At 52.2% G+C, this 24,412-nt stretch overlaps 1 protein-coding gene across 1 annotated transcript in view; it reads right to left on the bottom strand.

Moving 5' to 3' along the window:
* The window catches only part of PCDH19 (protocadherin 19), a gene marked incomplete at its 5' end in the record, with an annotated part of 33,569 nt that overhangs the window by 6,661 nt on the left and 2,496 nt on the right, over positions 1 to 24,412 (bottom strand). The window contains one exon of the mRNA XM_031058818.1: positions 21,642 to 21,969. Within this exon, the coding sequence (XP_030914678.1) occupies positions 21,642 to 21,969 (328 nt within the window). The remainder of the gene's footprint in view (positions 1 to 21,641; positions 21,970 to 24,412) is intronic.

The following is a 24,412-nucleotide window of genomic DNA, read 5'->3' as shown; positions in this document are numbered from 1 at the left end:
GCCGTGCAGGGGGAGCTGTGCAGTGGGAGCTGTGCAGTGGGAGCTGTGTGGTGCCATGCAGTGGGAGCTGTGCAGTGGGAGCTGTGCAGTGGGAGCTGTGCAGTGCTGTGCAGTGGCAGGTGCATGATAGCATGTGATGGGAGATGATGCATGGCGCACCACAGTGCAGGATCTGCACAGCCTGGCCAGGATCCTTCCTGCACTTCAGGGAGCCCAGAGGATGCAGGATCCTGTACAAGTCAGGCACTCCAGCCCACCTGTGCATCCACCCCAAATCCCCCCAGACCCGCAGGGACCCCACCTGGGCTCCCACCAGCACCAGCCCTGGGGGGCTCCTTGCCCCCTGAGCAGCAGAAGGAACAGGCTTTGCCCTGCTCCCCTTCCTCCAGGACAAGAGCAGCATCCTCCCAGGCCAGACATGGGAGCATCCACCGGCCCCCAGCCCTGTCCTGCCTCCTCCTGGCCCCAGCCCCACGGCTGCTCTCCTTCCCAAAGAGCTGCTCTGGGATGCTATGGCCTGTTTTTATGGCAATTATGAACATGGTAAAAATAAATGCATGCATCTTTAATGTCTCAATAAATAAAGGAAAGCAGAGTCTGCTGCTAACGTAATCACAATGGCAGGATGCAGGGAGTGGGGCCGCTGCAGCAGAGCCCAACGTGAAATCCAATCGTGCCCCAGCAGAGGTTACACGGCTCTGCCAAGATCATAAAGCACAGGCAGCCTTGGTTAAGTGTAACCTTTTCTGAAATACAGCACAATGTCTAATTTACCAAACAGGAACCTCCCAGAGAGAAACAGGCGAGGAGCAGCGAGCCGGGGGAGTTGGGCCAGCACTGAGCACAGCTCTGTTATTACTTGCACACAGTAATTACTGCTGGGGAGCCACGCTGGAGATTTACTGCACAAACCGCTGGTCCCTGCAGCTCCTGCATCCCTGCTCCTGCCGGATGACTTTGGTGCTGAGAGCTCAGGAGCAGACAGACACACGGATTTTCAATCCGTGATACGAGAACCTAAACAGCCCAGAAATCACCTGACCCTGTGTTTGTCCGTCTGTCCCGGGGCTGCCGTGCCAAGGGAGTGGGTTACATATGATACCTGAGAACCTCAACACCCCAGAAATCACCTGAGCCTGTGTTTGTCTGTCTGTCCCAGGGCTGCCATGCCAAGGGGGTCCCACAGCAGCCCCCAGCCCTGCAAATGAGCTGAGAGCGGCCAAGCCAACAGAGGGCAGAAGGGATGGGAGCCAGCTTTGGCACAATCCTCACAGGGTGGGGAGCACCCCCATCACCCAGCACTGGCAGATGTGGGATCAGCTCCCACAAGCCCAGAGCCTCAGCTGGCTCCATCCCTGCATCGCCAGCCCCAGAACTGTGCCCAGCAGCAGGGAGACCCCTGCACCCACCACTGCTTCATCACCTCCATCCCTGTGTGTGCACAGCCCTGGGAAAGCCAGGAGAGGAACAGCCGGGCGAGAGGATGTAGACAGCAATTTCAATATACACAGGTACACCGAAGAGCTTTAAAACACTCAGAGCATGGACACTGCATCACCAAGGCTTCATGGGCCAAGGAACACCCAAGGTCATCCACAGGGAAAGTCTGACCACTGCCACCAAAATCCCACAGGCTGAGGAGACACCATGTGCTGCCATCAAACTGCCACAGCCCAGACACAGACCTGGCACTAAATCCTCCTCGGAACAACATCCCTGGGAGCTTTGCTGTTGATTTCAAACCAAAAACAAAGACCAAATCCTGGCTCAACTCGTTCAGCAACAAGCAAATTCCCCCTGATTTCTGTTCAATGGACTGGGGTAATGTCCTTCCTGTGTATTCCTGCTACACGTGTCCCCTGCTCAGGATGCTCTGCAGCACTATGAAACCCCAAAATCCACACAGAACAAAAGAGCTCCTGAGGGGCTGGACACAGCATCCGTTCCCAGGCTTGGAATTCCCCCACCACTGGACACAGCACAAGTAATGATAATTACTTCCAGATTTCAGGCAAAACAAGGAGTGACATGGCCACAAGGATGGGAAATCCTCTTCCCTGCACCCTCAGAGGTGAGAGCTGCCTGTGCTGCCCACGCTGGCACAAGGGTGGGCTGCTCATCCTTCCCACACTGGCATGTTCCCTCCAGCCCAGTTTCTTTACTTAGCCATGGGATTATCTGTCAAGGTTATCTCCATGCAGACTAGGGGATCAAACCAGAAAAATAAAAAAGAAATGGGATTTTTCATGGAGAAGGGTTGCTTTGCAGCTTGCATTATTCAATCAAAGTTCACTTGATTTAATTCTAGTTCATCCTGCAAGGTGCAACCACTTACAAACAGAGGCAAAATGATGGGAAAGGAGAGCATCTTCAACATGTCAACATTTTAATTGGGAAAGGATCCACTCCCTCTCTTAATGAGACCCAAAGAACAAAGTCAAAGCACAAAAAAGAGGGAAAAGGTAAGGCTGGCTGGCACCGATGAAAGCGTGCTCTTCATCAAGTGCCTCACTGAGAGGCTGGCCCTCATCTTCTTCATTATTTTGGCAAGAGCAAATGAACTGTCACTTTCTCACTAATCAGCATCACTCCTGTAGAAATCAAAGGGGAGCCCAGCCCCAAGTCCAGCCTCTCCTTTCCATGTTCAGAGCCAGGCACAGCGAGGGCCTCCCAAGCATGCTGCCAGCCCTTATCTCCTCGTTGTAACTGAAGAAAGGATGCTCACACTTGTCACCATCAGCCCCACAGCTGCCGTGCCAAGAATAAACAACACATTCCAGAAACTGGGAAACGCTGAAGAACACCTTGCATGAAGTCTGAGGCCTCAGCCTGCATTTCTCTTGGAGGAGAAAGCCCTGCTGTCCTCCAGGGACAGGTCTGTCCTTGCTCTCCAGATGCAGACGTGTTGGTGGCAGTGCCATCAGAGAGCCCTGGCTTGCCACACGGCTTACCAGCGCCTAATTTGAAAAACGTTTTTTGCCGCTGCCTTACATCTACAAATATAAATATAAATATAAATATAACAACACACACACTCCAAACTGAGCAATCAGGAGGGAAATATTAAACTTTTTTTTTCCCCTAGCGGTTGCCTTTGGTTGAGGACTGCCAATTCCATTAAATGAAAAAAAAAAAAGATGTACAAACGTCAGTGTAACTCTTCTTGACCTGGATATCGATGGGGGGACTTCCCCGACAGCAAAGGGTCTGTTAGCAACAGGGCACTGCTCTAAGGACTGCTCACTCCCTGCCTTAGAAACAGAAATAAACCCTGGCGCATCCAAAGCGCTTCCAGAGGAACTCATGCAGTGCCAGCAGAAAGGGCTGCAGCAGCTCTGGGCACCAGCAGCACTGTGCAGGGCTGGACAGACAGAGGATGCTGGCAGGGCCGGTGCCAGGGTGGAGGGCCGTGTCCTGGGCCGTGCCAGCAGGCTGGGAGCAGCACAGGCGTGTCCCTGCAGCCTGCTCGCCTCAGGGCAATGCCTGGCACCTGGTTCTTCATCACTCTTCCTCCTTTCAGCAGTTTCAGATGTGGGATATCTTTCAAACCGTACTCCACAGAGGTGAAAATCCAGCATGTGGATGCAGGCTCTCGATAAAGGGCTTGGTTCCTTCACATCAGCCCCCAGCACAGTCCATGGTTGTTTGGAGCTGGACCCATCTCTCCCGACCCGAAGTGACAGGTATCCATCCATCTGCCAGCCTCTGCCTCAGAAGATGGCTCTAAAGCGTCTCAACACAGGGATTTTTTGCCCTTCTTCTCACTTCAGGGTGAAAACATTTCTGTCTCTCCACAAATTACTGTAAACCTGCTGCAACCTCCTGCCAAAGCATGTAGGGACTCTTCACAAAATCAGCTTCATAAAAATGACACATTTAGCACCACTTTTTCAGGGTTATCCCTTGAGCCTTTTTTCCCCTACATGCCTTGTTAATAAAGCTTGCATGTCACCCTTTATTATTAAAAAACAAAGCGGACCTTTCTCCAAGGCTGCAATGTGCATCTCTCCTTTTGGTTTCACAAAATCCTCCAGAAACATCGACGTCTCCGCATCCTCTGCTTCAAGCTGCACATCTCCACCCGGAGCACCAGTCTCCTGCCTTCCCTCTGTGCTGCAGGCATCACTGGGGACCACAGAAATGGCAAATTGTTCCCCAAAGTCCACTGGGCCTCCCTGGTGGGAAGGGTAGGGCTTGTAAGACCACTTGTCCTGGTCCTTGTGTATCCTCAGTCCTGTTCTCCATGGGCCACTCAATCTCAGGCTCCAGCATCTGCAATAGAACTGATGCTGCCTATTAGGAGATCTCACCAGCATTTAATTATTATGGTTTGAATTGTATTGTGGGTGATATAAAATTCATGCAAATTAAATAAGAACGCTCCAGCTGCATTCGGGAAACAGTGAAAATTTCAAAGTAGGGACCAGGTCAAATGTAGTATGCATCAGCAATGAGGGAAAGTCATTATCATTTAGCAAGCTGCTTACTTAGCCCGTGGGAAATAAGGAAGAGGTCTGAGACTCCTTCCCACAGGGAGCAGGCGCAGTGGGAAAGCCCATGGAGCACTGGGATGGAGCCCATGGCCCAGAGGAGCCCAGGCTGGGGCTGATGCTCTCACACGCAGCCACACGGCTGGTGTCCCTCTGTACACCGGCAGGAGAGGCAGATCCAGGGCTGGGGTCCCTCTGTACAGAGACCCAGCAGATCCAGGGCTGGGGTCCCCCTGCACAGCAGCACAGACCCAGCAGATCCAGGGCTGGGGTCCCTCTGCAGAGACCCAGCAGATCCAGGGCTGGGGTCCCTCTGTACAGCAGCACAGACCCAGCAGACCATGGGCTGCTCTCCCCCTGCACAGCAGCAGAGACCCATCGGATCCAGCTCCGGGCTGGGAGCGCACTCAAAGGACGTCAGGAGAGATTTCCCCTGCTCTGTGTGATGGATCATAATTAGTAATTAGCCCTGTGCTAGTGGCCCTCCTCTGCCCCAGAGCAGGGTCGGGGGCCAGGACCGTGACCAGGTGCAGTGCCTGACCCACGTGAGGAGCTCTGCTCCTGTTCTGCTCCAGCACTGGCGGCACCTGCAGCACCCACAGCCACACCCAGCTGGGACATGCCAAACCCCTGCGCCCCAGGTGCTGACCCTCCCACCCTGGCACCTCCTGGCACGGTGGGTGCCAGAGGTTTGGGAGCAGCAGCAGCCCAAGGCTTTGGGTTAAACACCAGTGCAAACCCCACCAAACAGCTACTGGGGCTTCCACCATGGGGGAAAATCAGCAAACGCTGACAGACGCAGTGTGGGGAGCGATGCCCAGGTCACAGTGAGGAACCCACCACGTGTCCCCCGACAGCCAAGCTGTGCTGTGCCTCTGACACCCCTGCAGGGTCAGCACCTTTGGAAAGGACTCACTGGTGCCCATCAGCAGCCCCAGCCACTCCATGGGCACTGCAGCACAAGCCAGGGAGGGGGCAGAGGAGCAGAGGACACACCTCTAACTGCCAACAGCCCCAGCAAGACAGAAGGAACACACGAAGCAATTCAGCCCTTAAAGAGCATTTAGGAGCCATCACCTGGAAGAGCTGGAAGGACCTGACCTCTGGCATGTCCCTCTGCAGCCCTCTCCCCACGCCCAGCTCGCTGACAGAGCTTCTCCTACAGGAGACTGCCAACTGTGAACTACAGCGTAGTGCCTCTGAACCAGTAAGTGCATCTAGCATCTGATATTGATGTTTTATAATTAGATGTAATACAGCAGATCATTTTCCTGCACTTGATCAATGAAACCAGGCTTGGGTTTGGGGTTAGGCTGTTTTGCAGACTGATTGCTGCCTAAGCCTGCTGGAGCAGCGCCTCGCTCACTTCAGCAGGAACGAGCAGAGACGAGGATGTGCAAACACAGCATCCATTTAGATTTACCATCCCCAAAATATAAACAGAATATTTATTTCTGGCCTTTTAAGCAGTAATTCCAAATTTAATGAGGTACAATGAACATTCCTCAGAGCCAGACTCTATGGCTACTTAACACCACCAAGCCTCTAATTACTACTGCAGCTTAAATAACGGGCATTCTGTTATGATGGACATTATTAAACACTGGAGGAACTGAGTCCAGCCTCCATTTTCTCTTGATGAAATAAAAAGCACTGCAGAGAAATCACTGGGAGAGTTCATCCTTTAGCATCACTCCTCTCATCAGACTAAGCAGCAGTATCAAGCCAGACTCTATTACAGTGCAAGCATCCCACTAATCCACGCTGAACTCCTGTCCCCTCCCCAAATAAACACAGGCTTTGTCATTTTCTGTTTGAAAATGGATGGGAGGCAAGAGAAAAGCTGCTGCTGAGATGTGATTTTGAAAAAGAGGTATAGGATTAAAAACTCAGATTGAATCCAGGAGCAGCAACACACAACAAAGCCAAAATTACACCCCACAAAGCCACAAACTGTGTCACCAGGCTGGATTTGCCAGCAGATCAGAAAAATACAGGATGGTTATGAAGAGCAAAAATCCTAAAACACCTGCCTTACATCCACATGGTATCTATAACCCCAAAGCTTTTTGGGGGGCATGGCACAGGGATCCCTCCATTGGAACCATCACAGCAGACACCCGCTTGGCACCACTCCTCAAAATCTATTGAAAAGCAAAATACTGACCCAAAAGTGGGGCAGGCTGTCTAGAGAGGAGCATACAGACACATTCTCCCATGTGCCCACTGATGGGGCACAGCCTCCTGCACAGGGCTCCTGCCTCAGAGTGCCAAGGAAAGCTCCCTGCAGGGACGGAACAGCCAATAAACCTGATAGAAGAGGGTTTCCCCATTCCCTGAACCTGGGACTTTCACATGTGCAGTGGATCCACACATGCAGCTCCCAGCACAGACTACACCCCTCCCTAGGCAGTGAGAGAAACAATCTGGGTCTAATCAGCAGGCCCAGGGTGATGGGGCATGACTTCGAGATTTGTTAAAAAAACCTTTCAGAACTGTCCTTTGCCTGCCTCCTGCCATTAGGAATGAAAACAAATATAACAGAAGAACCTTTTTTTAAATGTTCCCATCTCTAGGGCTAAATAAAACTCCCTGTCATTCACCTTCTGGAGTGGCAGGTCAGGCCAATGCATTTTGTAGGGAACAGGAGAAATCACAGATTTGTCACTGCAAGAGGAAGGAGGGGAAAAAAAGGAAAAAGAAAAACCAAAACCCAAAAATCCTTGCAGCTGAGTTAAAAATAGGGAAGGCGTGAGATGCTGCTGCCAGCTCGGCACATCAGAGCCAGGGGATGCCCCCCGAGCATGCACCAGCCCTGGGGCACTCAGGGGCCACAGGGACCTTGGCCCTGCCCCCTTTCCCAGTGCAAACCCCATTTCTTCTGGTTTTTGGGCAAGCAGACGGAGCTCTCCAGCCCACACAGCCCCAGCCATCCTCCTGCCACGGCGTCACCAGAGGCCAGAGCTGCTCCCAGGCTTGCCCCTGGCACAGCCCAGACCCAGCCCTGGGACCTCTGCAGCAGCAGCAGCTCCTGCCCGGCTTCAGCTCAAACCCCCCCACCGTGGCAGATAATCAAACCCAGACAAACCCTGTGCTGCGTGCTCATGGTTTTATCATTCACAGTGTTTATCTGGAATTGCATGGGAAGGCTTGCAATCAGGATAGCCTCAGGCAGCTCCCACTCGAAGCCTCCAGGGGATTTCGCTCACAACAAAACTCTTTATCAAAACCAGTTTTCCCCTATTTTAATGCTTTTTCCCTGCTTGTGCAGGAAAACGCAGCTCTCAGCCCACAGAACTTCCCTGCAGCCACGAGACTGGCAGCAAACCTGAGCAGGACTGGCCTTCCTCCCACTGCCCTCGCTGTCTGACCTGCATGGGCAGTGGATGTGAAGCTGGCTTTGCTCAGCTCAGCCCTTCCCAAAGGTGCCAGCAGCTCCAGCACCCCTGGGGACGCTGCAGCACCCTCTGCACAGCCCTTCCTCCCCTCTGAGCCAAGCTACCAGCTCTGGGCCAGCAGAAACTGAGCAATTCAGCTAACAGGAGCCTGTGCTCTCCCAGAACAAACTGCAGGGAAATGAATGACAACACAGCCCTCACCAGACGAGGAGATCTCAGCCGGGCACTAGCTGGGTGCCCTTTTCCATCCCCACCCTGCCCTCTCCCCTGCCCACAGCCACCCCACATTATTAACAGCCTGGTAAACACAGCCCCTTGGTTATTACAAAGATGCCAAAACCTTACTACTTCTTGTTCCTTCCAGTTAATGTACCATAGCCGAGGATAAATTGCTATTACAAGGAACTAAAAATAAAAATGTTTCAGAGGCCGTAATTGGCTTGTCTTGTTGGGCTTTTTAAGGAGCCAAAGTACCAGTTCCAGGCTATTAGCCCTAAGGTTGTAGGAGAATAGTATAAAATATTTCTTCATTAAAACCCTACCTTCTCCATAGAGGTGTTTTTCTTTAGGGTTTTTTTCCCTCCTTTCCTTCTTTCTTTTTTATTCCTCCTTTTTTTTTATTATTATTATTTTCTTTTTAAAAGACATGCGTTATCAAATGAGCTTTAGTTAAAAGAGGGCTTGGAAAGCCCAGGGGTGATATAAATAGACAGAGCTCAGTGCAGCTGGAGAACCAGCCCGAGCCTTCACTCATCTATTCAGGTCATTTTTCTACAAAACTTACGTAATATTCCTCAGTTGCATCCATAATCTTGGGTCATTTTTAATAATCAGCACCAAATCTTGCAGTCCCTGGGGAGACAGCGCTCTGTGCTGAAAGCACCCAGCCCATTGCTGTGGGACAGGATCATCACCCACCACAGTCTGCAGCCCACTGCAGGGCCACCAAGGGTGCCCAGGCTGCTCCCTGAGATGGGCACTATGGTTTTTTCCCCTTTGAGGGTTTTTGATGCTATTTGGTTATTAAGAGCTTTAGTTACCATTACTCAGTATCAACAACAAGGACGACAGTCATGGTTTTGTTTCTGGAGGGAGCAGGAGTTGGGTTCCAGGATCCTTGTGGGACTCTTTCAGCTCAGGATCCTCTGAGGCTCTCTGAGAAATGCATGTATTCAGCAGAAGCTCCTTTCAGAGGAAGCAGATGCTCTGCCGAGCGAGGACGCGGCGCTTTGGCACCTGCTGTCCTGATGACGACGGTGACGATGCATCAGCAAAACAGCTCTAATTTATGGCCACAACTTTAAAATTGGCTCCGAGTCCTTGTGGAGCCTGCTCCCACTGACAGGAGCACCTTGGGACTGCCCTGACCACCCGCACGGAGCCGGGCATGGCAGAGACCTCTCTGTGACAACAGTTCAGTGCAGCACAGCCTTGCAATAAATAATGATAATATCAGCAAGGATGATGATCAATTTCTTGGTAATATGGCCCAGAAGGGGAAGCACAACAGAAAAATTACAGCAGAGCCTCTAACCCCCTGCTTTTTCTCAAAGACAAGGTTGGATGGCACATTTCTTTGTGAAACAACAACCCAACAGGTATTTACTACTTCTGTTCTCTGATGTGAGGATTGCTGCTAAAATAAGACTGTTTCTGTTAGGTACAATTGCTATTTTTTGATAGTGTCTCAGCAATACCTTGTTAAAAAGGGCAAAACAACAGTTATTAATTACCCTAATTAACCCAATTCATAAGACACATTTGTGTGGCTGTCATGACAACTGCTTTGACTAACTTGCCAAGAATAGCTTAGCTGTCCATTCAAATAAATCCCTGATAATTACTAGTCTAGTTTACTGGGCTTCTGTGATAATAATAATTAGTGCTACCGTACAAAAGGTCACGCTAAACAGTTTATGAATGATGCATTTCGCATGGCGATTACATGAGTCACGCAGCAGCCAGCAAATGGACACAGCCACGTCTCCAACATGGAGAGCTGGGACCACATCCAGCCTGCGCCTGCTCTGCCTGCACACTGCGTGGCAGGATGAGACGGAGACAGAAAATACCCAAGAGTTGGGTGGAGCCAGGACAGCCACCCACCTGCACCGCTGCAGGGGCCAGCTGGACAGCACAGGAGATGGTCCTTGAACAGAGGCACCCAAAAGCTTCCAAACCCAGCCTGTCACACGGTGGTATCTCACCTCAGCAGCTCATTTCCCTCCCTGACAAGAGCAGCTGACCATGGATCACCTGTCTGGTTTTGCCATGCTGCCGTTAGGTTTAGGATCAATGACAAAAGGGCGGTTAGAGCACCAAAGGCACCGTGAGCTTGAGTGGACAGTCCCTGCCCTCTCTGTGCTCACCTTGGCAGGATGAAGCCCTCCAACTTGAGTCTGGGTGTCCCCACAAGGAGCTGCAGCTGCAGCACACCCTGCAATGAGGACTGTCCTGCAGGCAGCAGCACTGCTCAGCCAGCACTGCTCCTGCTGAGCCCCAGCCTGCAGTCTGGGTGTCCCCACAAGGAGCTGCAGCTGCAGCACACCCTGCAATGAGGACTGTCCTGCAGGCTGCAGCACTGCTCAGCCAGCACTGCTCCTGCTGAGCCCCAGCCTGCAGTCTGGGTGTCCCCACAAGGAGCTGCAGCTGCAGCACACCCTGCAATCAGGACTGTCCTGCAGGCTGCAGCACTGCTCAGCCAGCACTGCTCCTCCTGAGGCTGCTGCTGGGGGCAGAAGGAGCTGCCTCCTCCAGGACCTGCCTGTGCTCCAGGCTGGGCTAGGCTCTCATTTATCTTCACAACTGCAAGCTCCAGCCAGTCAAATGTCATTTTAGCTTTGCTGAGGTTTATTGGTGAGAACTGATCTGTGGGATTCCCTCTGGCTATGCCTACACAGAGGCAAGAGAGGATGGGACCACACTGAAAAGTCTGATGGCACCCACGCTGAAAAATCCTGCAAGGCCCAGGGCAGAGGGCAGTGGGGCAGGGACAGAGCCAGGACATTCACTCCTAATACAGAGGACAGCTGCCAGTTGTGTGGAAATCTACAAAATCACTCCAAGTAGAATAAATTCTGATTAAATACCACATATGGTCCTTACTGTCCATCCCTTCTTACCTATCACAGAGGCATCTGCACCTAAACAGGGTCTTAATCAGCAAATATTTGTCTGCCAGGGCCCCCTCCTCCCTCAGCCCCACCTGAACTTGCAATTATTCCTATTGATCGAGTTTAAGGGAGCACCAGGCACAGCCTGGAGCTGTGAGCAAGCAAGGGAGCCCCGCTGCAGCCATCAGCAGGGCCAGCAATTGCCCTGTCACACATGGCAGGGGATGGCTGCAGACTGCAGGCAGCAAGGCCACACGAACACTTAAAATGTCCTCACAGTGTGAAAAGCGAGCATGCAGAAATGACACCTCCTTTCTCTCCAAATCTGCCCCCCCAGCATCTCCTAGCCCCGTGAAGAATTCATCTCATTAAGGCTGAAGAGCCAACAGAGCCCTTGGAGGGGTGACTTGGGCTTGTGTCCTCTCTGCATGGCAAAACAAGCGCTGATGGGGGGAGTTTTAGATCGGGGGAAAGATGGATTCGAGGTCCCAAAAGGATCGCAGTGCTGGACCCTGAGCCCAGGCTGAGCCCAGGCTCACCTGCACATCCTCCCCACTTACAACCAAAAACACATGCCAGAAGATGAGGTGCTTTTTTTCTCAGACCAAAAGGAGGAATTAGGGAACCCTGAAGCCGAGCAGAGCACTCCCCAGCTCTCCCAAGTGAAGTTTGCAGCTCAGTTCAATATGTTAGTGCCTAATGAAGGTTTCCCCCTTACTCTGCAGGGTACAATCATTCTCCTCCTAATGAGCATGTGTTAATGGCATATTAATGCTGACAACAACTAAGTGCAGGGAACAGGAGATGAACATACTCCAAAATGTATCTCTTTTTTTCCCCAAACAAAGGAACCCATCGCATGGCTGAGCAAGCCCCAGCCCGGCAGGAGCCTGTGGCTCCCACAGCGATGCTGCCAGCTCTGCTCCAGCTCACCACAGCACACAGAGCCCAGATGGGACATGGCTTTGCTCTCCCACTGACCCAGTCCCCACAATCAATTGATGTCCAGGGAGAGTCTCAGCCCAAGCTGGCACTGCCCCTAGACCCAGCACCTGGGGCTGAAGCAGGAGGCAGAGGAACTGCTCCCAAACGCCTGGGAAGTGTTTCAGGGCAGACAGGTTCGGGTCTGTATCTGAGGCACAGCCCTGAGGCTTTGCTTACTGAACGCCTGAGCTGGGTCCCTGCCAGAGCATCCAGATGTGAATCTGAATATGAAAGGTCCAGGAGGGAGCAGGTGACAGAGGCTCCAGCCCCATCCTGGTGCTGGCGTCCCAGCCCATCTGGGTTTGTCTCAGCAAGTTTACATAAGCTCTCCGGCACGGAAAAGAACACACAGAATGGGTGTTTTCCTGTTTTCTCATCCTCACTTGTGAAAACAGCTCTCCAAACCCTGACAGCTCCCCCAAACCAGCCTCAGCCTGCCGCAGCATGTGCTGCCCACCAGCAGGCACTGCAGGGAAGAGCTGCCTGATTCCCCAACTGCCCAGCTCCTGTGTGCTCCCACCATCACTTACATTTACATTTCCAGATCGATAATCGATGCTAGAATCAATAGCAGGGAATTTAGCTACATTATAAAAACAGTAAAATCAGCCAATACTGAGAAATGACTATTGAGTCCTGTGTTTTCTGTACTCACTTAGTCTAATAACAGTGAATGATATTTTCCAAGTACATTATTCAGCAATAAAACCACCGAATTATTTGATCTCTTTCTAACCTTTATGATTCTAAGCACTCTTTTTGACCCAGATTGAATGAGGCAACATCTGCAGAGCCTTTCACAAAATTGTACTCGGTGTGCACTATTGTAAGTCTGCTGCCAAAGATAAATGTTATTATTTTAAAGCCATCATCCTTCTAATAGATGAGCAAACACACTGCATTAGCATAGCCTGCAGAGCTGGAGCACGGGTGAGAAAATGCCAGAGGGGTTTCACTTAATGGAATTTTACATACCTGACTTAGGATGGGTTAATGCAATCCACCAACACGGGAATTTACAACCTGCCCTGTGGCATACACCTGCCAGTACAAACGATGGCATAATCCAACAGCTCCAGCTCCCCGAGAGAAACACGGGGCATGCACACCCGGATCTCAACAGGGCGCTGGGATGAGGAGCTCACCTGCAGATGACTCCAGCACACTGACTGACAGGGTTTATCACCTGCCTGCCTGTCCTGGGTGTCAGGTGCAGCAGGGCTGGCATCACCTGTGGCTGCTCAGCTGCCATCAGAGGCTCTGGAAGTGCAGTACCTGTCACACACCTGCCTGCTGCAGCATCAGCTGTCCCCAGCCTTCACCAGGCCGGGGAGAACTCTCTGTAATTCCATGTTAAACAGGAGACACTTCAAGGCTCAGCATGAATCACTTGTCCAGCTGACATAAGCCATTACTTCACTCCAAATTTAGACAAGGAGCTAGAGGGAGACCCCGAAGCAGAGATGTTGTGCCTCCTCTCCAGCAAACCCTCCAACAGGTGCCACAGACAAGCTCTGTCCCAGCAGGAACAGTGACATTGGGAGCTGCCCCAGTGTCCCTGTGCTGAGCGCTGGTGATGCTCTCCTGGGGACCCTGGGGACTGTGGGGTGCCCCAGGGCACGAGCCCAGCACAGCCCTGCCAGGGCAGCACTGCCTGCACAGCACCCCACCCATCTCCTATGCAGGGCACGCTCGAATTTGAATTATAATTACACTTATAAGTACACAGATTACAACTATTTATGCTACAAATAAGACCATCCTGTATTTTAATTAACAGAAAATGATTGGAACTCAACTATAGCCTCTACTGGGAACAATATCTAACAATTTATTGAAGCAAGGCCACGCCAGCCCCACAAGCAGCCTGGCAGGAGAGGGGGAGTGGGCTGGGCTGGGGGTCTCACCCATCTGAGCCCTCACACAAGAGCAGGAGCTGCTGCCAGAGCGGGCAAGAGGGCAGGAGAGAGGGCAGGGAGGGGAGAGGGAGGGGAGAGGGAGGAGGAAGGGCAAAGACAGGAGAGATGGAGGAGGAGAGAGGGAGGAGAGAGGGATTGCAGAGGAGAGGGAGGAGAGAGGGATGGCAGGGGAGAGGGAGGAGAGAGGGCAAAGCCAGGAGAGATGGAGGAGGAGAGAGGGAGGAGAGAGGGATGGCAGAGGAGATGGGGGAGAGAGGGCAAAGCCAGGAGAGATGGAGGAGAGAGGAGAGAGGGAGGAGAGAGGGCTGCCAGGAGGGATGGAGGTGAGAGGGCTCACAGGAGAAATGGAAGTGAGAAGGTTTCAGGAGAGATGGAGGACAGAGGGCCGCCAGGAGGGATGCAGGCTCATCCCTGGGCAGCCTGCAGGCAAAGCCTGCGGATGGAAGCAGGCAGGGCACAGTGGCTCTGCCCTCGCTGGCTGATGGGAATGCAGGAGAGACCTGAGCAGGCACAGCCAGTGAGGGCAGGAGCCCAAGGAGCTGGAAGGGCACCTGGCTGAGGAGCTGCTCTGGCTCCAAGCCCTCAGGAGGGACTTCAGGAAATGGCAGCTGGAAAATCCAGCTCTTCCACCCAGCCAAGCAGATGCACACAAGGTTATTCAAAGGCTACTGCACTTGGCCTCAGTGATGCCTCTGCATGAGCACATGCTGTAAGTAAAGGAAACCAGAGGGAGAAACCACAGAGCTCAAATCACTCGATACAACACAAATTCACTGGGATACTGCTGTAAGAAAGCCCATAAAGTACCATGCAAGACTATCCTTCTGATGAAATTTTAAAAAAACCTTACTAGAAATCTTTCCCAGTTTAAGAGAAAATTCTTATCTGCCATGTAAATATAGTTGCAAAAGCTTTTTTTATAGACTTCACGAGTTATGCATTAGAAATGTGCATCAGAAATTCAAATTTTCCAAGAGGAAATATTTAAGGAACCTACCAACACAAACCATTCTATGATTCTATGAAAACAAGAGAAGCCTCTCCACTTCCAGTAAAAGTGAACCATAAAAGCAGTAGCATAAAAACAAATGAGATGTATCTGATTATATGACATATTATATACTCACATAATTAGGTGCAATATGTAATAATTCCATACACACTTTCTGAATGCATAGGGATACAAGTGGGAACACTGCAGTGTTAGGTTACTGTCTCAACCTGATATCCTTAAATCCTCGAGCTAAATGATTCTGTGATTCTGTGTAGGATATCACAAAGACACAACATACAGTATGTAATATATAACAATATGATCATATGCATGGGAGCACTCAGGTCTTGCTGTTAAACACCAGCAGCTACTGCAGCACCAGCCCTAATCCTCCACGGACCCTTGGAGCAAACCCCTTTGGTCCCTCCCAACCAGGACCCTAGCACAGGCCAGAAAACCCCTGGAAAGCCCCAGGAGCTGCCAGGATGGGGTGGCAGCCCCACATCACCAACACAAAACGTGTGTTATTTACTGGGGAACTTGGCAATGTTCAGCTCTTAGCTGAACTCAATCTTAACTGCCTTCTCCAGCCTAACTGATGTGATGATCTTAGGGAAAGCCAAAGAGTGCTGAACTAAGGGCTTGCCCAAAACCCAGGCAGCGTGGCGTGGTTAAACACAAATGGGAGCTGCTGTGTTTATCTCTGGTGCAAGGTATTGAAGGGAATTTCTGCATACAACAGCTTGGAGCGATTGCATTAAGAGATGTATAATTTGGTTAGGCTGACCTCAGAATGGAATAAAGAGCTGCTGATTTCCATAATGTCAGCCTCTGACACTCAGAGAGGTCAGGGAACCTACAGCGATACACAAACCACTCTGGGAGCAGTTAAACTGAGAGATCTGCTGGGGTTTGGGGCCAGCAGGGACAAGGGAGGGGACAAGCAGTGCATGGCTAAAGCTGAGAGCATCACTCCTGTCTGAGGCTGGGCTGGCTGCAGGCAGGGCTGCCCGGGCTCGGGGGGCAGAGCGGAGCACAGCCTGACCTGCCTTCCCCAGCACCGTGCGTCAGTGGCAGGCACAAAAAAGTGCTGAGTTACAGTGCCCTCCCAAGGAGAAAACCAGGCTGGCAGCGCTGCCTGAGAAGCCAGCCTTCCCACGAGTGGAACATCATCCCTGATAATGCTGTAATTATTATGGCTACTGAAAATAAGCCTCATCTCATCAGCCCCGCCTGCCTCAACACCGCAAACTTTCTCTGGGTTGGAAATCATCTCCTTTTTCCCCTTTTTCCTGCTCTATACACAGCATTACTCAGAAGCAAGCCAAATCCCTTCCAATTATATATCATGACGTTTCCCCAGCGCCGCACTAAAGCGAGGCCCTTCACTTCTAAATGGCATGGTTTATAACAAATTGTCTGTTATACCAGACAGAAACTGATTTCCTCAAACCCAGCATATTAAAGTGAGTACATTCATTCTGGTTGTAACACACAAAATGTGATTATAACAGACACTTTGGGGGCTTTTTGAGGCTAGCAGAGAAGAGGAGGATAAGCTGGAGGGGAAGAAAGAATTGACATGTAGAGAAATGACAGAGAAAGAGAAACAGCCACGCTGATTTCATTTCTTGCAAAACAAAAATCTTTGTGTGTTGTAGAAATGTGCTTTAGTTAACACCGCCAGATAGCCAGAGCAAAAGCTGCCGGTGCTGCCTGAAACGAAAATTGCTCTATTGTGCTCAGAAAACCATTTCCCACAGTGAGCAGAACGCTTTCCAGGTAGTACAAAGCAGATCTGAAACCAACGGGGCCTTATCCTGCAACTGTTGCTCCCTCAAATAATCCCTGCAGCCACGAGGAGCCCCAGCTAAATCAGTGTGAGTGAGGATTATGTGGGAGTGTATCAAGGTTGGGGGATTAGACCGGGATTACCACTAAAACCAGTAATTCCCCATCTTACTGCTGGTGGCCACGAGCCCAGGAGGCGGCGGATGGCCACAGCTCGGGGAGCTGTTGGGTGTGCGGGTCCTGTTGGCTCAGAGGCTGCTCCATCCTGACCTCCTCCTGCAGTGCCCTACCAAAGCAGCACCAGAGCAGGAGCACGCCTGACCCACGCTCTGCTCACAGAGCAAGGTCAGTGCTGCCACTTCCCTCCCAACGCTGCCACCACTGAGCCATCCCAGAGAGCCATCCCAGAGAGCCATCCCAGAGAGTCATCCCAGAGAGATATCCCAGAGAGATATCCCAGAGAGATATCCCAGGGAGACATCCCAGGGAGACATCCCAGGGAGACATCCCAGAGAGCCAGAGAGCCATCCCAGGGAGTCAGAGAGCCATCCCAGAGAGCCAGAGAGCCATCCCAGAGAGATATCCCAGAGAGATATCCCAGAGAGTCATCCCAGAGAGCCATCCCAGAGAGCCATCCCAGAGAGACATCCCAGAGAGACATCCCAGAGAGACATCCCAGAGAGACATCCCAGAGAGACATCCCAGAGAGACATCCCAGAGAGACATCCCAGAGAGCCATCCCAGGGAGCCATCCCAGGGAGACATCCCAGGGAGACATCCCAGAGAGCCAGAGAGCCATCCCAGGGAGTCAGAGAGCCATCCCAGAGAGCCAGAGAGCCATCCCAGAGAGATATCCCAGAGAGCCATCCCAGAGAGATATCCCAGAGAGCCAGAGAGCAATCCCACAGAGCCATTCCAGAGCCATCCCACAGAGCCATCCCAGAGAGTCAGCCAAGAGAGCAATTCCAGAGCAATCCCACAGAGCCATCCCAGAGCCTCCCTGCCAGTTCCACCCTGGGACACGCAGCCTCTCAAAGAGGGCTGTCCCTCTCCATGTCACACCTCCTGGCCTCTGGCAGCCAGGTCCTGCCACCCCGGTGCCCCCAGGGCGTTTCCCATCCTGGAGCAGCAAATGAACACCATCTCCCAAAGCAGTGCAAATGTGGATGTAACAGGTACAGCCATCACACGCACACTGTTTACTTTTCACCCAACACGTCGAGATGCAGGCATGTAAGTGCTACCCAAGGGGGGCTGCTCTACATGCAGGTCATGTGCCCTGGTTCCTAAAAGGCTCAGCACTCAGACCAATTTCCACACCACCCCAATGCAACACGCATTTTTATCAAGGAAGCCGCCTAATGGCTCCTATTAATTTTGATTTTTAATCTCCTGGTACAACTCCCAGCAATATACATGCAAAACCTGACAACAAGCCCTTTGGTTTCAGAGCTGACTTCTCCTCCAGCTCCAGGAAGATAAAAAGAGCTCTCAGCAGCAGCAAAGCCCCTGAGCAGCAATGCCCTTGCAGCTCCAACATGTCCCACCATCCCTGTGGCAAAACAAGTCTGAGCTAACAGGGGCCAAGCCTCCTGCTGTCAGCCAGGATCACCAGAGCTGCTCCCAAACGCTTCCTGCCATGGCTGCCTACAGCCACAGGCTGCTGAGGGGCTGTGGGCAGTGCCCCGAGCGGTACCATGGCACCCACAGATTCCCAGCAGGGCCAGAGCACCCCAGGATATCCCTGGGGTGGATATCCCTGCTCCTGATGCTCTCTTGGCAGCCATACCCTGGCACAAGCAGAGCTGACAGCCAAGCCCAGCCAAAGGGAGAGGCTTTATAAGGGTGGGCTCAAACTCCTGCTGCATCCTCAGAGCGGGGCTGCAGCCCCTCATGCACCACTCTGTAATCCTTCCCAGATCACCAGGGAAAGATGAGAAGCACCAACAAACCCAATTATTCCCAGCCCCGAGACCTGCCACCGCACTAGAAGAAACATTTCCTGAAGCTCCACAAACAAGCCATCCTTGGGGACTTTTATTTCAAGGCTCCTGACTGTTAAAATAAACGAGGCTCCCGTTAAAGCCCAGCACATCACAGACCCACCGCTGCCGGGGCAGCACGTGCCTGCAGAGGCAACAGCTTACCCTCAGCCACAGCCTCCTATGCCAAGTGACACTGCCACAGACGCATTTAGCTCGTATTTTATCTGTTCTCAACCCATGCTTTGCCTTCCCACCAGGAAAAGGCACTCCTAGGTGGAGCAGCAGGGATCTCCCCCCGATGCTGACACCTCACAGAGCCTCCCCGGGGAAACAGCGGCGGCTTCATAGCCATGCAAACCAGCCCGGACAAAGCACCACTGCAGGGCATGCTCTGGCTCTGTAAACTCTGGGCAGGGAGCATGTTTAGTACACCCTCAGCCCCCGAGGTGTGCCAACAGCACCCTCCAGCCCCACGGCACAGCGCGGCTGCGGCAGGGACAGCTGCAGGGCTCGGGGTGCCATGCTCTGCATGGGAACAGCTGCTGGGGAGTGTCTGTGGCACCCGGAGGGCCAGGACAGGGGGACACTCCCGCACCAATGAACCACCTCACTCTCAGGGGTCACCAGGAGTTTTAGAAGCCAACAGAACCCACACCACCAGCAAGACAGCTGTGCCTGCAACAGCTGGAACCATAACACCGGGGTTCTGCCAAAAAACATCAACATTCCCACCCTGAACTAAACTTCCAAACAGCTTCCCATTGGGATTTCTCCACCCTGTCCCCTGATCCTGCCCTTTTGTCAGGATCTCTCCCTCCCAGAGAGGGAGCAGACCCTGCCAGGACGTGTTTCTCTCACAGCAGAGCCTTGGCAGGACTGGTGAGCTGCCTGCTGCCCTCGGCCAGCTCCCAGGGCTGCTGTTCCACCGACACTCCAGCCACCCATTACAAATGACAGACTTCTTCCTCCAGGCAAGCCACCAACTCTTCACAGAGCATCTCACCTGCACAAGTGATGGGAAGATGGGGCGAGCTGCAGCCACAGGGAGAAACAAGCATCCCATGTCCCTCACAAGGGGGTGAACAAGGCAGGGACATCTCTGGAGGGCACACTCCAGGAGACCCCAGCCCAGCTGTTGTATCACAGAGGAGCACAGGCAGCAGTGCCTTCTGCATGCAGCTGCCTGTTAACTTTATCAGCTGAGTTGTGATGGTCCTGATGGTCCTTCCATCCTCCCTGGCACCTGAGACCTCCCACTCCTGGAGAATGCCAGCCTGTGATGGGTTTTGTGAGTGGTGGCAGTGAATCACAGGCTGCCAGGATGCTCCACTGCTCCAGTGCCCATAGCAAGGCACCAGCCAGAGATGCACTCCAGAATCCTCTCCAGAAGACACTGCTCCAGGAAGACAGGAATTCCTCAGGGACCACTGCCCACAACAGCAGAGGTCACTCGTGTGGGCCAGCACTGGTACACAACCTCTCAGAGCTGGTTCTGCCTCAGTGGAAGCATCAAACCCCAGGGTTCAGTGAGCATTCTGCCAATACCACCACAGCAGGAGCAGGCCCCCAGCACCAGCCCTCTCCAGCAGCCCTGCAGAGCACTGGGCCTGGCTCTCTGCAGCTCCAGGATGGATCTGAAGCAGCTCCACTGCCTTCAGCAACAGCATTTTGCATTTACACCAGCACACTGAACGCAAAACAGAGAGAGCCATAAATATTTCAGCTGCTTTTTCAGCTTTGTTATTCTGTTCAAAGCAGGAAACATGACAAACCTTTGATTGTTTTGCTTAAAACCAAACAATAATTCAAAGAGAGACAAACAAGCAACATTAAATGATGCCTGTGATGTACAGGAAAGCCAAAGAATTAGAAGAAACTGATGAGGATGGTGTGGATCAGAGCAGTCCCCTTCCCTGCCTTAGGCAGGTACCACACATCCCTGCCACGGCAGCCAGGGGCCTGCAGAGTGCAGGGACAGCCCTGGGCCAGGTGTGCAGGGGGTCACAATGGGACATTCTGCATGGTCTGCACCCCAGCAGGGCCAGCAGCCCCCAGAGGAACAGCCACCACCACTGCTTCCAACAGCCTTTGAAAAAACTCCTGTGAAGGAGTGTGTCCTGCCCTGAGCATCGCCACACTCAGAACGCTCCTGCCAAGCAGCCACCTCCAGCCTCTGGGGCACCTGGAGACAGCCTGGCCTGGCCCTTCCCACCTGGGCACCTCTGAGGCTCTCTGCAGTGTCTGGGCACGAAGCATCCACCCATGGCCACACGTCAGGGCTGCCCCAGAACCCACAGAGAGTGCTGGCTGCTCCCCCGGCCCATCCTCCATCACTGCCTCTCCGTGGGGTGCGCAGCACACAGAAACAACTGGAGTGTGCTCTGCCCAGCACACAGAAACCACCAAAGCCGGCCCTGCCCAGCACACGGAAACCACCACAGTGTGCTCTGTGCAACACACAGAAACAACTGGAGTGTGCTCTGCCCAACACACAGAAACAACTGGAGTGTGCTCTGCCCAACACACAGAAACCACCAAAGCCTGCCCTGCCCAGCACACGGAAACCACCGCAGTGCGCTCTGCCCAACACACAGAAACAACTGGAGTGCGCTCTGTGCAACACACAGAAACAACTGGAGTGTGCTCTGCCCAACACACAGAAACAACTGGAGTGTGCTCTGCCCAACACACAGAAACCACCAAAGCCTGCCCTGCCCAGCACACAGAAGCCACTGAACTGTGCTCTGCCCATCACACAGAAGCCACCAAAACCTGCCCTGTGCAGCAGACAGAAGCCAGCAGTGCCCGTTTGCCCAGCAGCTCGTTTTGGCAGCACTGGCACTGACAGACCCATTTTGGCAGCACTGGCACTGTCAAACCCCCGGGCACAGTTTAGCACAAACCCACCCCAGGCACAGCTCAGCACCAGCCCTGCTGCCCCCGGGCACAGCCCCTGGCCGCACTCACCTCGGGCAGCGGCATGCCATTGATGATGAGGTCGGGCTGCTGGGGGCTCTGCCCCGTGAAGGTGTGGTGGTAGATGTGGTTGGAGCCCGCGTTCCTGCTGTTCTGGCTCTCCACGTTGAGGAAGGTGCTCTCGGAGCGGCGGCAGCCCAGCGGCAGGGTCTGCTGGTGGTAGTCGAAGTAGAAAAGGGAGGAGGTGAGGGAGGAGCAGCTGACCACGTTCATTTTATCCGTCTCCTCCACGTCCCGCGGCACCAGGCGGATGTCGTTCTTGCTGATCTTCTTCTTCTTGCTGGATTTCTTCTGATGCCCGTAGGAGTACTCGGCGATCCTGGGGGACAGAGGGGAAATGAGAAGCTGAGAGCATCCTAAACCCTGCCCCGCTAAACTCCTACGCAGAACCCAGAGGGCTTGGCCCCCATCTCCGTGTAGGTTCTTAGTCATGCACATTACGTCATGGTTTGGGGCTGGTGGCACAACACGGTCTTTAGCTTATTTTCACATGCACAACATTTTCAGGTCAAACATGTAAAAAAAATGGGAACGGAGAATGCTTCTGTTTTGATCTAGTCTATGTAATTGCCGATATTTAGTTACTAGAAGTAAAGTCCATCCTGCAGAAGAGAAAAATGGGGATGTTAAAATCCATGAACTGAAAAGGGTACCTGCATTCATTTCCATGCATAATAAGGATTTTTAAAGTTATTTAATTTGGTCCCCATAATGAAAATTCAAAACAAATAGCAGATTTTTTCCCCAGTTCATTTTCCATAGCAGTAAATAAAGCAGACCCAGAAGCAGTACTAGCTGGCAAGCTCAATTCCCTCACACTCCAAAGGCTATTTGTTTATTAATGCTTTATCTAAATTGCTGGTGTTTTGACTGTCTCCTGATCATACCTGATCTTTTCTCCAATTGAATTCCATTCCTGCCTCACACTGACACGCACATCCCCTTCTGCTGGGAAATGCTTTCACCTTCTCAAAATCTGAGAACAACCATGTGTTTTGCAAAGAAGGATGATCATTTTTGACCTTTTTATTTCACTGCAAGCTTGTTTTTCTCTGCCTTTCCTTCCCTCTTCGCTTCCCACCTGCCAAAAGAATCAACTGATGAACTGCCTTGTTTGCCTTCTGCAAAACACCAGAGGAAAAAAGTTACTGCAAAACAACACCCAAGCAAATAATGACAAATTATTTGCACCTTGCATTAGTTGAGTCTGCTCGGCTCAGAGTGGCTGTGGCTCATCTTCCCACAGTGAGCACCACAACAGTCCCTGCCATTAATTTGTACATGCACAGCACTGGGCAACTCGGTATTTCCTAGGAAAGCACATCAAATGCCATGCACAGTCAGAAATGCACAGCTGAAAGTCAGGATTCTGCTCCTCTTCTTGTTATGGTAACAGCATTAAAAAAAAACAATCCAATAGCTGCAACACAAATAACTGGATGAATAAATAATACAGTTTATCTGGAAAGGCAAATCTTGGACAAATATTCTTGTTCCAGAAAGCTAATTGCCTGAGCATGAAAATGCCACTAAGTCGAACAGCCCTCATATGTGCCTCATAAATTAACACGTCATTTGAAGAGTCTCCAGCAGCCCTAGTGAAGAATCTCTCACACAAGGCACCGCAAAGCCTGAAGGGTGGGGAGAGGGTGCCCCACGGCCGCCGAGCCTGCCTGGTGCCTCCCCAGCTCTGCAGCTGACTCCTGCTCAGACACACACCGACCACAGCCCCAGCACCCGAGTGCGCAGATAAACCACAGGAAGGCAGGGATTGCTGCTGTGCCAACAGTCTATACGCTGCTGACTCGTCTAACAATGCCTGATGAAGCTTTAATTGTTTTGTTTACCTAAATGTTTAAGTTTGGCAATGCGAGAGCCCAATTATTTCCTGCAGGCATTCGTTTTTTCTGTCCTTTCTCTATTGACCAATTATTTAATTAAACCGCACTTCATTAATCCCCAAGCCGTCACAGTAAACCCGGGGCTTATACGTATGTGGGTAGCTGTTAGGGGCACCACCACAACATGATTTTTATCCATTCAGGTCCCATCCCCTTTTAATGGGCCGAGCTGGCAAGAAATCTGGTCTGTGAGCCTCCACTCGAAGCTAGACATCCCATAATACAGCACAGACCGATCTTTATTTGCAGATGATTTTTCCCCCATCGAGCAAAAAGGCTTATATACGCACTTTACGCTGTGAAAACGGGGTACAATGCCCCGACTCTCCGGCATTATTTCTGCGTAAATAAAACTTTAAAGACCGCACATCCCCCCGCGCCGCCGAATTGCCGGGGGCGAGCGTGCGTTTCCAAGGTAGAGCAAAATTAATTTCCATCCCTCCTCTCTGAAACGACTCGGTGCCGAAGGAATGGAGAAGTCATGGCTATTTCACTAGTAACAGGATTAAACCATTTATGAGGCATTGCAGCTGCTCTTTTATGGCATCTGATTGATATTCATGTGTGGTTAGCATTTGTCTCCTAACTTGTGTAACACAGAGAATAGTAAAAGCGAGACAATAATCGCCGGGCTGTTACATATTCAGGGGACTGGATTTCCCCGATCAGCCTTTCAGCGGCTCCGGGCGCGGGGCTGACCTCCCCTCCGGCATTTCGGACCGAGGAGCGCCGGCCCGGCCGGGGCACAGCGACAGAAAAATGCCCCAGAGCCGTCCCCGGCAGCCCGGCCCGGTGCCGGAGCCGCTCTGGGCTGCTCGCCGTGCCACGCCGTGGCCAGGAGCCGCAGCGGGCACACAAAAG

This window comes from Geospiza fortis, unplaced genomic scaffold (genome assembly GCF_000277835.1).
Source record: "Geospiza fortis unplaced genomic scaffold, GeoFor_1.0 scaffold29, whole genome shotgun sequence".
Lineage (NCBI taxonomy): Eukaryota > Metazoa > Chordata > Aves > Passeriformes > Thraupidae > Geospiza > Geospiza fortis.
This window is presented reverse-complemented; position numbering and strand designations above follow the sequence as displayed.